This window comes from Leptinotarsa decemlineata, unplaced genomic scaffold (assembly GCF_025532065.1).
Source record: "Leptinotarsa decemlineata unplaced genomic scaffold, Ldec_3_MD MMD2_tig00078422_RagTag_RagTag, whole genome shotgun sequence".
NCBI classification, from domain to species: domain Eukaryota; kingdom Metazoa; phylum Arthropoda; class Insecta; order Coleoptera; family Chrysomelidae; genus Leptinotarsa; species Leptinotarsa decemlineata.
The window spans coordinates 8,230,846-8,246,515 of record NW_027412747.1 but is presented as its reverse complement, the minus strand read 5'-3'; the positions used below and the strand labels follow the sequence as shown (position 1 = coordinate 8,246,515).

Sequence of the window (15,670 nt, the reverse complement as noted above, 5' to 3'; positions counted from 1 at the left end):
CCAAACTTGAATGATTTCTTTGAGTTTTTACTTTTAATAGGGAATTTAAAAATTATACCTTCATGGTCTGATAGACCAGCTGGGATCACACTGCACGTCAATTTTTCTTCATCCAGGTTTGTGCAAACATAGTCTATAGTAGAAGATGAGTGTTGTGAGATTCGTGTTGGTTCTTGAACTGACATTTTCAAGTTATATGATAACAGCAATAAGGACCACCTCAGTCTTCTTGGGATTGATCGACAGTGAGTGTTCCTTACACCATGTTTCTAATAATTTGAACCCATCTTGCGCTTTATCGAACAGTGAGTTCACAAATTAGCCTGTCTGCATGATAACTATGTTATCTGCATATGCAATTATGTAGAATCCATTATTGTTGAGGTGATGAATTAGGGTATCCTGAACTATGTTCTAAAAAAAAGGGTGATAAGACCCCTCCCTGTGGACATCCCCTCATGACCAGTCCTCTCACTGTGATGTCTTCTACATTGATACTTATTGCTCTACTAGAGATCATCGTGAGTATCCATTCTCCTACTAATGGTCTAAGGTTACCCTCCTCGACGTGATCCTTGTCAAGATGACGAGGTTAAGATTAGGATTGACCATAAAAGGAGGGATGGTACTTCCGCCCTGAGGGCAGCCCTTAGTGTCCTTCAACTCAATGCCGTCATATTCAAGAATCGATCTGTTTGTGGCGAGATCCAATCAGTCATGTTTGCCAAAGCCGATCCAATAGATGTAGGTGCATTGTGAAATTCTCTTTCGATATCAAAAAATAACTCCAAGGTTATGTAATGCAAATTCCGTCAATTTGACAGTTTGATATGCAAAATGGTTTGGTGTTCATCGGGACGATTTACCTTTTAAGTACGTTCAGTACCGTTTCGATTACTTTCAGTAAGAAATATGTCAGGTCGTTAGGTAACTGGTCGTCAGACGAGCTTTATGGAATCCGGTGTAATTTGCAAGAATATGTTAAAAGTATTTTCCCTTCGTTATGAACGACTTCCCAGTCCACCTTCCAGGAAAGCACTTTTGTATCAAGAGCTCTAACGTTTTTTTCTCTCTAGAGGTTGTGAATATCATATTTCAGCAGACGGCTCTTTAGAGAATCATTAAACTTTTTGTGTTGCGAAATATATAGAAAATACTTTCACAAAACTTCTTCCAGGGCTCCCGTTTTACTTTTCTATATACTCGTAGTAGATCTATAAATCTCTCACTCAACTGACTCTTCATTTCAATTGAATAGTCGCCGAACCTTTTACCTTTCAACTTGTTACCCCAAGAAAAGTTTCAATTGCATCTTCTGATTGTTGGTGGCCTTTTTCGTGATTGGAAGAGATCACTTATTCGCGAAATTGTTCCACCACTGTTCATTTGCAGAAATATTTTCTGTTTCTGTTCCTTCTGTTGAACTTTCAGAAAATTGAGAAATAAACAACGAAAACAACTAAGAAACAGTTGATTAGCAATACACTGCATATTGAACTTACTGATGTTTCCTTTCACGATATCATGAATTTCATCGACCTTTTTTTTCTTCTCGTCGTATCCTTGTCGTCGTATCCAGAAGACCCAAACAGCGAAAATGCAATTATCTGCTTCAGCGCCTCATGCTGATCGTAATCCCTGTCGCCTAACATATCTGCCATGAGTTGCTGATATCTGGTGGAATCCATGTCGTTTTCAAGATTCTCCAGTAAATCTTCTTGGCGTTTTTCTTGTTTCAAAAACTTAGCCACATTTTCCAATGACTTATAGAAGTCAGCATCTAATATATTCTCATCGCTTACACAAGCATCCCTTGATGTTCTGGATCAGCAAAATCGCGCATAATTGGCATCGAATCAGAACGCATACCTGTAGAAGGTTTGATTGATTCAGTGTTTCTTCCGAACCAGCGTGAAAATTGGTATCCTCTACATCCCAACCAAGCAAGTAAAAATTCTTCTTCAATGTTTCCTCAACCTTTATAAGTCATAGATTTCTGAGGAAGATTGTTGATAATTTTTTGTTTCCGTTATGAAAGATAGATATATAGATAGTTTATTTGACTACGTATATGGAATAAACATTTGTAGCAAAGCAGGTGATAATATTAAAATAACATTTAAAATTGAATAATACCTAAATAAAATAAAGAACATTAACACTACAGTATAACGAAAACGTGGCACCCAATAGGGGGACCAAAATTTTTTTTAATGCAGATACAGCAGGAGCACTTTTCCATGAGAAACATGTTTAATCATCGTTTGGAAATTATTTACTCATATTCTAATCGGGTAAATAATCAATAGACAATGAGCATAATCTAACTCTTGAAAAAACATGAAAGAAGGCTTTCTGCCATTCTTCGAATGTTATTTTTGAACTCTAGGGGGAAAACATTTTTGACATTAATTTCAAGAGCAACTTTTAGTGTCTATATAAGATCGTTTTTTATTATGATGAGCGGCAGAACTGGTTGTATCATTCGGATGCAAAAATTGAAGATCTCTCTTTTGATAATTGTTGATGCCTGACATCAAAAAATTATAATTTCTTTAAAACAAACTGATATTGAAAAAACACCCTGAAAGTAAATCAATTTTGATGAATTCAAAAGGCACACATATTTGGGAAAGAAAGTTTTTGGCTTTCAACTACTCCATCTCGATACAGAAACATGTGGGAATCTCAAAAAACGGAAGGAAGTAATCAATTTTAAAAGAAGTAACTGTATACATAGATGTGTAGATCATGCAAAGAAGTAACTTTCAGACACAAATCTGGCAAAAAAAGCATTCCTGAAACAGCTACTTCCATATAAACATTGAATTACACGAAAGAAACATTCTTTCGAAACAAATACTTTTAATTTTTCTTTCATATGAAAGTAGCTGTTTCAGGGAGGCTTTTTCTAAAAATATAACCCTTTCAAATGCACACATATTTATTTCCAAAAAAATTGAAAAATATTTACTTAGACCTATTTTAAATCTACAAACAGAAAAATGGAATATTTTTCTTTGAAATCAGTTTTTTTATGTTCCTGCAGGTGGATTGGGGAGGACAAAGTTAGTTCCCTCTATACCTCTCCATTCCAAATACTCAAAAAAGTCAACCTGATCTTTAGCGGGAGGAGACATGCTTAAGAAAAAAAAATCCATTGCTGTGCTCAGAATTTGTGATTGTGTCGTAAACATGAGATTTGTGAAACACCATTGTATAATTGCATTGATCAATGATACAGTGTGGAACTGAACTTCATCTAGCAGACCCTTCTTCCTCAACTTTCTGAAGCATGAAGAAGCTGACTGAACATGCATAGTGGCAGATGAACTATGAGAGATACGAAGATGGTTGAATAGGGGCAAAGTTGCGCATTTAACTGACTAAAAACATGCCGTTGAGAAAGTTCTGAAATTTTTAGAATATCTGGAGATATCCGAAAAAAAACAGAAATTTCAGAAAATGGTTTTTATTTTTTTCTGGCTTTGTTTTTCGAAGGATTCGAAAATGAATTGCACTTCCACATTGCCACTTTTCCCTGTTACATAATGGTGTTTTCAGATTTGCTATTCGACGTTTCGTCCTCCGGCCACCATCATCAACTTTATTTTTTATTATGGGCGATACATTGAATTCTTTCTGTTTTGAATAGAATCAGATTTTATCTTTTCTATGTTGTATCATCACTCTCTCTCAAAAAAAATTGGAAATATTGAAAAAAATGTATTCTTATCATAATAGGCTTTGACTTTGATGTTTCTAAATTTGACTTTCAATTTGTTACACTCAATGATATTTTGTTATTGTATAAGTCATTGAATTTTTGGCGAAAAATGGCCTTCACGAATGAATAAAAAAGAGATATGATACAAATTTATTACAAATACGATAGAAACAGTGTTAGGACATCGGAAATGTATTTAAACTTGTATCCCAAAAGACGACAACCACATTGAACTATGTTCAAGTTATTGGATCAACATCTCACCGAGTTTGGTTCATTTGAAAAGCCGAGGAAAAAATATGGAGACAGAATGGACCAGGAAACTAAAAAAAAATTGACAAATGAGGTATATATGAGGTAGGTTAGACATTGTGTCCTTTTCAATAAAAATTAATAATTTGCAGGTAAACATGAACCCGGGAAAATTTACACGTCAAATTTCCTTCAAAATGAATATTTGTCATACAAGTGCTTGAAGACATCTCAAAAAAACGGTTCAAATTGTAACAAAATACACATATCTCAAAAATTGCATCCAGGTGATCCCGAAAGGCGGTTAGAATTTTGTAATTGGGTAATAAGAAGACCTAATGTTCCTGTTTTCCTGGAAAATGTAATTTGGACAGATGAAAGCACTTTTATATTGTGGGATATTCAATCGAAATAACAAACACATTTGGAGCATAAACAACCCCAAGGCAGTTCCGAGAAATTCGACCTCAAGTGCGATTTAGTATTAACGTGTGAGCAGGAATTTACAAAGATGGAATTTTGGGCCCTAATTTATTTGACGAAATTCTGAATAGAGAAACCTTTCACCAGTTTTAAATGTCGATTCTCGAAAAGACTATTTGGATGATCTACCTTTGGCTAACTATAATAACATCTGGTTTCAACATGAAGGTGCTCCACCGCACACTACTAGACGAGTATCCAATTACTTGACTGAAAGGTTCAGTTAAAATGGATAGGGAATAATGGGCCGGTGAGGTGGCCTGCAAGGTCTCCAGACTTAAGTGTTATGGATACATTCTTATAGGGTACACTAAAAAATAGGGTTTATGGTCAGAGGGAATATCAAAATATTGAGGGCCTTCAACACAGCATTGTTAGAGAGTTCGGAAGATTGAGGAGAATGGAAATTAATCGTGTTTCTATCGTATTTGTAATGAATTTGTTTCATATCTCTTTTTTCTTCATTCGTGGAAGCCATTTTCCGCCAAAAATTCAATGACTTGTACAATAACAAAATTTCATTGAGTGTAACAAATTGAAAGTCAAATTTAAAAACATGAAAGTCAAAGCCTATTATGATAAGATTTTTTTTTTCAATATCTCCAATTTTTCGAAAAATAATGATAACTTATGATACATCATTGAAAAGGTAAAATCTGGTTCTATTCAAAACAGAAAGAATCCAATGTAGCGCCCATAAGAAAACATAAAGTTGATGATGGTGGCCGGAAGACGAAACGTTGAATAGCAAATCTGAAAAGTGGCAATGTGGAAGTGCAATTTATTTTCGAATCCTCCAAAAAATGAAACCAGAAAAAAATAAAAACCAGGTCAGCGGAAAGTTTTGCAGGTCGGGTCACCTAGACATAAATCTCGACCAGGTTGATCATTTTCGACAAAAAAAATTCAAACCCCCACCCTCTGAGTATGGAAAAATCCCACATTCCTCGTTAAATTGAAAATAAACCTTGCAGGTCGGCAGAAATTCTTGCAGGTCGGGTCTGCCAGACATTAATCTCGATCAGGTTAATCATTTTTGACATAAACATTTCCCAACCCCCACCCAAAAGTTTTACAACTCTTAAAAATTGGAAATATATTTTGCATGTCGGCGGAAATTCTTGCAGGTCGGGTCTGCCAGACTTGAATCTCGACCAGGTTGATCATTTTCGACTAAAAAATTCCAACCCCCACACTTTGAGTATGAAAAAATTCCACATTCCTCGTTAAATTGAAAATAAACCTTGCAGGTCGGCAGAAATTCTTGCAGGTCGGGTCTGCCAGACATGAATCTCGACCAGGTTGATCATTTTCGACGAAAAAATTCCATCCCCCACCCAAAATTTTCACAATTCTGAAAAAATTGAAAATACATTTTACAGGTCGGCGGAAATTCTGCCGGTTGGGTCTCCCAAACATGAATCACGACAGGGTTAATCATTTTCGTCAAAAAAAAATTGCAACCCGCACCAAAAAGTTTCACAATTCTTAGAAAATTGAAAATACATTTTCCAGGTCAGCGGAAATTCTTGCAGGTCGGGTCCCCCAGACATAAATCTCGACCAGGTCGATCATTTTCGAAAAAAAAATTCCAACCCCCACCCTTTGAGTATGGAAAAATTCCACATTCCTCATTAAATTGAAAATAAACCTTGCAGGTTGGGTCTGCCAGACATGAATAACGACCCGGTTAATCATTTTCGACAAAAAAAAAATCCAACCCCCACCCAAAAGTTTCACAATTCTCAAAAAATTGAAAATACGACCAGGCTTATCATTTTCGACTGGGAGGCCCGATCTGCAAGAATTTCTGCCGACCTGCAAAATGTATTTCCAATTTTTTGAGAATTGTGAAATTATTATGAGGGGGTTGAAATTTTTTTCTGTCAAAAATGAATAATCCAGTCGAGATCCATAACTGGCAGATCCGACCTGCAAGAATTTCTGCCGACCTGCAAGGTTCATTTTCAATTGAATGAGGAATGTGGAATTTTTCCATACTCAAAAGGTGGGGGTTGGAATTTTTTTGTGGAAAATTATTAACCTGGTCGAGATTCATGTCTGAGAGACCCGACCTATAAGAATTTCTATCCTCCTACAAGATTACGAGAGCAATGTCTACTGAGAACAATTTGCTGACCTGCAGACCTGCAAAATAGTTATACCCTCTATAGTTCCCTTGAATACTATGCTGTAATACTGTCTAGATAAAAATAAGAAGAGAACTAATAATTTGGCATTCAGCTTACAAATGTTTGTTGAGAAATTATCGAATAACATTCCAAACAAAGATTAAAAATGTTTGTTGAAAAAATATACCAAACATTCGAAAAATTGAAAGTTTTCCTTCTGAAGTATTTACTGAAATTATTTGAATTTTTTTTAATGAATAATTGATTATTCACAAAGATAATTTTGAAATAATTTTTGTGTGTTAGTTAGATATTTGTTAAAATATTCAAAAATGTAATTAGAAAAATTTTTCATGCGGAAATTTTTAACTAACATTTCTATTGAAAATTCATATTGTTAGATGATAAATAGCGAGACGAGTGGATAAATATGAATGAAATTCGCATTTCGAATGAAGATAAACTTGATAAATGTTGTATAAAATGAATCATCAAATAAATTGAAATAATGAATTGAACAATGATGGATTAAAATCAATCATTGTTCAAATATATAAATGAAGATGGAAAAGGATTGTTCAGAAGTTATCAATGAACATGTGAAATACAAACATGAATTGTTTGTTCTAAATTTCTTGTCTGTCTTATATCATCTAAAAATGTTTGTTTGAGGAATAGAAAAATATGATAAATATAGACAAGCATTATTTGTCAAGAGTCAACAGACTCTTGAAGAAAAGTTTTTTATGGCTCGAAAAGTGGAATGATGAACGAAACAATATATATTATTCACAATTACTAGTTATCATAAATCACAATAATTTTCGATGCTCAATTTTTTTATAAGTATCTTCGCAGGTGATAAACTTTAAAAAAGTTCAAAAATTGATAGAAAAATTTGGAGTTTCAAATAAGCTTCTTTTTTACTGAGATTTTCGTCTCCTAATTAAGATTAAAAATTAGTGCAATATAAAGTTTGTTATGGCGTTCCATAACAAACAGAACTTTCAAAAATATAATTTTATTAATTTTGTATGTATTCTCGTTAGTAACTGATTTTGTACAAATGTGACCTACGTAAAATTTTTAGGTTGGTCACCATTCTTTTTGAAATTCCATCGGAGCAACATTGGTTGTATTCGTAACCCGCCTTTGTTTCTTTGTAACACTAATGAGACTTAGGTTAGCTAGAAACGGTGCTGGAAGCGCATTTCTGGACTCACCAGGAAAAAATAGCTTAAAATGTAATTCTTGTCATATTCTGAAGGGTATACAAGCGAAAAATTTTATTATCACCAAATATTCTAATCTAATTTTTGTTTAATTTTTTGAAGTAGGTAAATGATTGAAGATTGTGTGTGTCATACAAATATCTCTTCTTTTCTCCATTTGAAATTACTTATACTCACACTACTTTGAAAATCTCAAAAAAGAATGTGTCTTGTTTAAAATATTATAATTATTTGTTGAATTATTGAGAGCAAATGGCGGTTATCTATTAGAGTCACATGTGATCGATAAAATCCAGAAAAGCGAAAATATCATGTTTTGAAAACTAATTTTCCAGAAATGTGAAAAGAACAGAGAAATATCTACAGGGTGTCCCTGGACTTCCTCTTTTCCTCTCGGGAATGTATAGATGGGGTCAAAATATCACCAGTACTTCATATAACTTTTTTTCCTAAAATCCTTCGTTACCAAGTAACGGGCCCTCGAAGTTACAAAATGAAAAATGTTTTTCTTTGATAACTTTTCAAGTGAATATTCAAAATCATCCAAATTTTGGTAATTGACTAAACAAATGAATTCCTTCGATGAGCTTTCATGCAGGAGTCAGTTGTTTTGCTACAAAGTCAGGAACGGACTACCCCCGATGGTCCACACCCCAAAACTTTGAAATGACAGATATTTTTCAATATTTTTCAACAAATTAAGGTTACTTGGACAATTTTATGAATAAAAGTACTCGTGTGGAAAGTCGATCGGAGCAACGAGTCTTGATAAAAATGTAGTTTCACTCGACGACATCAAACCCGCTCGTCCACCATTATTTGAAATGAATAATTATCAAAGCAGAAATAATAATGATAACGTTAATTCAACAACATTTATCCTGAGATGTCTACCATTATTCGAAAATATTAGTTTTTAAGGAAAATGGAAATGGTAGGTAAAATGTTCATAACGAATTTTTATAATGCAAACACGTTTAACTAACGAAACTCAAGAGCCTCAAGAGCAAACAGAAATGAAAAATCCGCTACAGAAACTGCTCGATATGACCACCTTCTCTCTCTATACATTTTCTTAGTCTGCGAAGACACCCTCTCTGTACTTGAAATAGCATTCCAGGGTCGTTTCGTATGGCTTCACAATGTAATGTTATTCTATTCAACAATGCATCTCTTGTGTGAATAGGTTTAGCGTAAACAAGACTTTTTAGATGCCCCCACAGAAAGAAATCCAATGGATTTAAATCCGGAGACCGCGATGGCCATGAATATGGCCCACCTCTACCAATCCATCTATTGTGGAAAATATGTTTCAGATGGTCACGCACAATCAAACCAAAATGAGGAGGAGCGCCATCATGCATAAACCACATATCTCTTCGGGTTTGCAATGGAACATGTTCCAAAAGTCCATTCAAATCGTTCTGAGTGAACTCCAAATAACGTTCTCCATTCAATCGGTCCTGTATAACGAATGGTCCTATAAGATGGTTTCCTATGATACCAGCCCAAACATTCACGTTGAATTTCCGTTGGTGTTTGGTTTGCAATATCCCATGGGGATTTTCTTCGGCCCATATATGGAGATTATGAGAGTTGATAACTCCATCTCTACTGAAACCTGCTTCATCAGTGAATAAAACTCAACTAATAAAAGTCATATCCTCTCTTTGCCTATCCATGAACCAATTGGCATATTCCAGTCGTGCTGGAAAATCTTGAGGTGTTATGGCATGTACCTTCTGGATGTGAAATGGGTGGAGCAGTTGTTCCCTAATTATTCTATGAATAGTGGACTTGGATGTATGGAACTGTTCTGATAGATTTCTGATGCTCATTGAAGGATCATCAGCGACGGCTTCCAAAATATTTTCCTCCAATACAACGGTACGTACAGTCCTAGGAGCGCCCTCACCACCTCGTTTTGGCAAAACAACTGTACCTACAATAATATCGAAATTAAACAACGTGCTCAAATTAATTATCAATTATTACATACCTGTCTCCCTCAAGCTGCGATCGACACGCTCGAATGTTTCTCTTGACGGTACCGTTCGATTGGGAAAATGCTCGGAATACAGACGACGAGCTTCTGCAGCATTACAAAATGCTCGTCCATAAAATACATGCATATCTGCATATTCATTGAATGTAAACTGTTCGGCCATATCAAAAAAATTCAAAATATCCTATAGAATATTGACAATACAATGATAGTCATATGACAACGCACCACTCAACAAAACAAAATCGCATTCCAGTTTCTCATTTTTTATCAAAACTTTCTAAAAGGTTTTTTTGTCAACATCTGTGAAAGAAATGGAACATAATTATTCCCTGGATATTTTTCACCTGATCATGTGCAGCCGTTTTTGTAGTTCATTCGTTTGATTTTTATTAGTATAGTAAATATTTTTTCCGATGTGCGTTTTTTCAGCTAAATTTAGATTCGTGTTAAAGAATTTCTCCCATAAAATTATAATTATCAGTGAAACTCCTCAACAGTTTAGCTGTGAAGAAGAATTTGAAACATTCGAATGTTGAGTTTCATGAGATTCAGGTAACTGATCAACACGAAACGTGATTATTCCACAAGTATTATGTACATACAAAATATGGAATGAATTCGATATTTCATAGTAGAGTAGCTTGTTAGTTTAAAAACACCACGAATCTACAGAACTTGATATTTCTTTTGAAAAAATATCTGCTATCACAATTGTGACTTAAACTTCCATATAGGTACTGTACTTTTTGTTTACGACTTCATTTTAGCATACTTTGTATTATTCCTGTTATAAATGTTGTTGAATTAACGTTATCATTATTATTTCTGCTTTGATAATTATTCATTTCAAATAATGGTGAACGAGCGGGTTTGATGTCGTCGAGTAGAACTACATTTTTATCAAGACTCGTTGCTCCGATCGACTTTCCACACGAGTACTTTTATTCATAAAATTGTCCAAGTAACCTTATTTTGTTGAAAAATATTGAAAAATATCTGTCATTTCAAAGTTTTGGGGTGTGGACCATCGGGGGTAGTCCGTTCCTGACTTTGTAGCAAAACAACTGACTCCTGCATGAAAGCTCATCGACGGAATTCATTTGTTTAGTCAATTACCAAAATTTGGATGATTTTGAATATTCACTTGAAAAGTTATCAAAGAAAAACATTTTTCATTTTGTAACTTCGAGGGCCCGTAACTTGGTTACGAAGACTTTTAGGAAAAAAAGTTATATGAAGTACTGGTGATATTTTGACCCCATCTATACATTCCCGAGAGGAAAAGAGGAAGTCCAGGGACACCCTGTATACACAAAGGATTTCCGTCCAGAAAATATCACGAAAGAAAATAAAGAACCATCTATAGCCATTGTTGGTCTCTTCTTGAAGAATTTGAAGGTTTACTCCAATAATCTTGTTTATTCACAACTAACTCATTTCAGAACTTTCAGTGCTAAAAAGATGTTTTGGCAAAAGATAAGAAAAAGTGTAAGTAAAAATATGTAAAAAGTAAACCGTTTTCCAAATTTATTCTTTATAAATTATTCAGCGAGCGAGAAATGTGGTCATTACCCGTACGAATGAATTTTGTTGTAAATCATTCGAGTGCATAATGATCCTTTCTCTCGATTATAACATATATAACACATCAGAAATATTTTAAAATAAAGATTGATTTGAAAAGGATACCTCAAATGAGAATAATATCATTCAATTTCATAACAAGAAGCAACCTACAAAAGTCTTCAAAAAGACTTTCTATTTTTGTTATATCATTCAATTTTGAAATAGTTTGAAAATTGGATGAATAAAAAAATAAATAAAAAAACTACCGTTCGGCAGAGTAATTTGTACCCCCGAGTTCTGTCAACTATTCCAAAGCTATCTCGCAAATAGTATAACATAAAGCTATTTCCCTCATTTTATTATTAAGTGAAAAATATGAAATTCAAGACAGTAACTTTTGAGACACCTTCTCTGTTTCCCAAGAAATAATTTGGATATTTATTATTTTCATGTACTTTCAATCCATTAGCGCTTATCCATCAAAAGACATGCTTAAATTCTCATTTAATTATATTTTTAAGTTGAATAGAATATATTTTCTAAATCATTTATGTATAAATTGAAAGTGCTTGATAAAAAAAATTTCAGAATTGAAATTTTAGTAACTATACTTAAATAAATAAATATATATATATATATATATATATATATATATATATATATATATATATATATATATATATATATATATATATATATATATACATATATATAAATATTCATAAAACTATAAAACATCAAAATATAACAGTCATTCTTTGAAAAAAGGATGCGTCTTGTACTTTATAAAATCTGGCTCATCCAACTTCTCTCTAGCCTGTCGAATATCTCCTTGAATGGCTCCAATCAACTCATCCAAAGATTTAAAATTTCTTTCTTGCCTAAGAAATCCCAACATGGCCACCCGCAATTCCTTTCCATAAAAATCCTCATCATAAGTATTCAGAATATGTGTCTCCATTGATTTAACGTCGTTTTTATAAAAAGGATTCCATCCAATACTCATCACCATTTTATGAACTTCGCCCCGATCCACGGAAGCGAACCCAAAATAAACGCCAGTGTCCAAGTCCGCTGGTAAATTGTGCACAACATCCATAGGAAAATTGGCCGTCGGGCACCCCAATTCCTTCGAACCTCGTCCGAATCCCTTGATAACTTCTCCCTTGGCAAAATGAGGCAAACCCATGATCCTTCTGCAGATATTTCGAAACCGGTCGAAATTGAAATGGTACGCCACTGTGCGCAGATAATGTTCAGGAGTTTGCGCTTCCACTCAACACACCGGTGCGGCTCTGTCAGAAACGAAAACCAATCATTAGTTTTGTTTTGAAAAATAAAAGTAAATCAAAAGTTCAGCAAAGATAAAAAGGGCAATTATGCTCGAAGTGAAAGAAGATTCTGAGAAAAAAGTAAGTAATCTCACTGATATTTTTGACAGGAATTATCGTTGCTTATGTAAACACTGGCGTCCTCCGTTCGACCTTTCACCGTCATCAAACCACTAATCAACTGATTCGAGTGTTGCCGGCAGAATTTTGTTTTTGATTCATGTAAACGACTACACTGTGCAATTACAAGATAAAGAGTAACCGCTTAGGCTAGATATGGTGTCACCAAAAAATATAATGCTGAAACTTGTGGTGTCACTTTCTATAAACTGTGGCTATTATTACGGGTCAGGGTAATGGATTGTTCTAAACACGTTTTGATAAAAGCACTTGTAAGGGAAGCGTCAAACTACCCCTAGATATGAATTTTATGCACTTGATACAAATAAGAGTGACCGAACTTGGTCCTTTAATTACACAAAAACAAAAAAATCTCATCCAAGACTGACCGATTACTAAGCTAGTGGGGAACTAGAGAATGGGATACTAGATAAATACATATCGGATGGGTAAATGACTGATGTTCTAACTTCTAATCATACTTCGCTTAAATTTCTTTCAAATATAATATTGATGACATACTATAGTAGACCAGGCAAACGTTGTTCGTTGTTCTGTCATATGAATTATTTCATGTGAATATTTTGGTTGTTAAATAAAATAATTAAGAATGTAGGTATTGTGAAAATGGGGATGGGGTAGGCTCGTAAATTGGTTTTTGGCACTTTTCTTAAAATTACAACAAATGTACTGAGCTTTTTTCTCCGGTATTTTCATAATCCGCTTTCTATTGCATCTTTACCATAAAGTGTCATAATTTAATTTGCACTCTTCATTGCAATTAGTACAACGTATTGTTGTTGCAAACACTCCTACTTGAACCAAATATAGAATTAAATTATTTCTTACTTTCACTAAATTATGAATTTCGTTCAAATTCATTTTGTATTTTTCTCTCACGTCAAACTAAAAATTCAAATCTACGAATTTGAAATAGTAGGTGACGACAAATACCAACCGCTTTTTTCTGAAATGTCACTAGTATCTAACCTACGAATATAAAAGTGTCACCAGGAGAAGCATTCGTTTTTGAATTGAGTTTTTTATAAGAAAAATGTTGATTATTGAAGTGAAAAGTGTCAAAGAAGGAGGAAAAAGATGTAAAGGTGACCTAGTGAATAAATGCTTGTGTTTTTAAATAGTTTATTTGGTGAAAAAGAAGATTGAAAAGTTGCCTTTTTCTGAACTATGAAGGGCTGTAACTTTTTAAATAAGGGAGAGCGCCGCTTTTTTCTTTCGGATTCCTAATCTACGCATCAAAATACGTAAGTACAGTCAAAAATTAATTTATATATATATATATATATATATATATATATATATATATATATATATATATATATATATATATATATATATATATGTACCCAGACGCTAACTCTTAACTCTACTGAGACAACTCAAATGATTATGTAAATCAAATAAAGCTCACTACTAATACATTAAAAAGATACAAGAAACCGAAATGAAATATAAATTGCCACACTTCACTGATTCACATAACTGCACGCAATGAAGATAACAATCCTTCAATTAAAACTCCTCCTTGACTACGAACAATTTATATAAGTTATCCAGAAATCTGAAAATCATATTAGAAACTCATTTTTAATTCGAATGGAAAATACGGGATATATTGGTGATGCATCTAGCGGCGTCAAGTAGGTCGGCTATTGTTGAGAATTAGAGAATTGATATTTTGTTTTTATATTGATGCTTTCAGGTGAGAAAATTTCATGAAATAGTTTATAAATACTAAATAGTTCATAATAACTAAATCCGAGTTGGTGGGCCATGGCAGACGAAACGAAAGTTTCGACTGCTACTGCAACAGACGCGTTGACCGCGAGAACGAAGGTTATGTCACGAAGTTTCAGCAACGACATACCTGCTCCGATTTTGTTCTCTTTAATCCTGACTCAGGCCTTGAAAGCCTATGTTTTTATGAAGCGAATTAGATTTGAACACATTTTCTAAATTGGTAATATCCGAAAGACCAAATAAACCAGTAAAATTGACTACATCTATGGAAATATTCAACCAATCAGCGACGTGAACTGATGAGTGGAGTCATCTCAATTGGGATGTACTAATGGTATGGCATGTGATGATGAGTGGGTGAGAAAGCATCAATCGAAAAACCAAAAATGTTTAGACTTATTCAACCGATTTGAATGAATATGAATCGATACTCATGACGAGCACTGTCAACATCAATATTTATGACAGGTTATTATAATTTTCGGAACTTAATAATTCTGAGATCTTTCACAAAAATCTTGAAATTTGGATTTCGAAACTAGTTGTGGTGCACTAAGCTCAATCGACCAATATGGGTCGAGTGCCAGCTCCCAAATGTAGCGTTCACTCGTTCCCTTACTCTCGAGTCCGATTTACACCACACATATAATGGATTCGTATTCAGCGTTGTCAATAGAGAATTATGTGTAGGGACTTTTCCTACAACTGCTTAGTATAAAAACATGTAAATTCTTTATTGTCATCCAAATCGAACACTGTAATCGAACACTCCAAAATCGAGTAGTCGAATTCTCGAAATGTGCGTTGGCTAACCTGAACTTCCGGGTCGCCACCTGAGGAGAAATCCAGAGACAGGAGTTCTTTTCTGATGCCAACTGTGGAGTGAGTAACATCGAATCCATTCACTGAGGGCTAGGTCTGCAAACACGTGGTCTCCGTTCTGTAAACCACGTGGTCCCTCAAATTCTTCTTGCTATTTTGCTGTAGTGTTTTGTAGTGGTGTTGTGCTAATAAATATTATCGTTGAACACGTGTAAATAATAATTTACCTATCACCG

The 15,670-nt window shown here is 34.1% G+C and overlaps 2 protein-coding genes across 2 annotated transcripts in view; one reads left to right on the top strand and one right to left on the bottom strand.

Moving 5' to 3' along the window:
- Positions 1 to 11,333: 11,333 nt before the first annotated feature.
- On the bottom strand, positions 11,334 to 12,603 carry Rfk (Riboflavin kinase). Its single transcript, XM_023171345.2, has one exon. It carries the CDS (start codon positions 12,587 to 12,589, stop codon positions 12,152 to 12,154), a length of 438 nt encoding a protein of 145 aa, XP_023027113.1. The 5' UTR covers positions 12,590 to 12,603; the 3' UTR covers positions 11,334 to 12,151.
- A 37-nt stretch (positions 12,604 to 12,640) lies between these two features.
- UGP (UDP-glucose pyrophosphorylase) overlaps positions 12,641 to 15,670 on the top strand; it is a 68,631-nt gene continuing 65,601 nt past the window's right edge. Inside the window, exon 1 of the mRNA XM_074186341.1 lies at positions 12,641 to 12,812. Within this exon, the coding sequence (XP_074042442.1) occupies positions 12,780 to 12,812 (33 nt within the window). The 5' untranslated portion in view covers positions 12,641 to 12,779. The remainder of the gene's footprint in view (positions 12,813 to 15,670) is intronic.

Bases quoted from the DNA above. Each gene is read 5' to 3' on its own strand.
- Rfk (XM_023171345.2), bottom strand. From the start codon at position 12,589: ATGGGTTTGCCTCATTTTGCCAAGGGAGAAGTTATCAAGGGATTCGGA.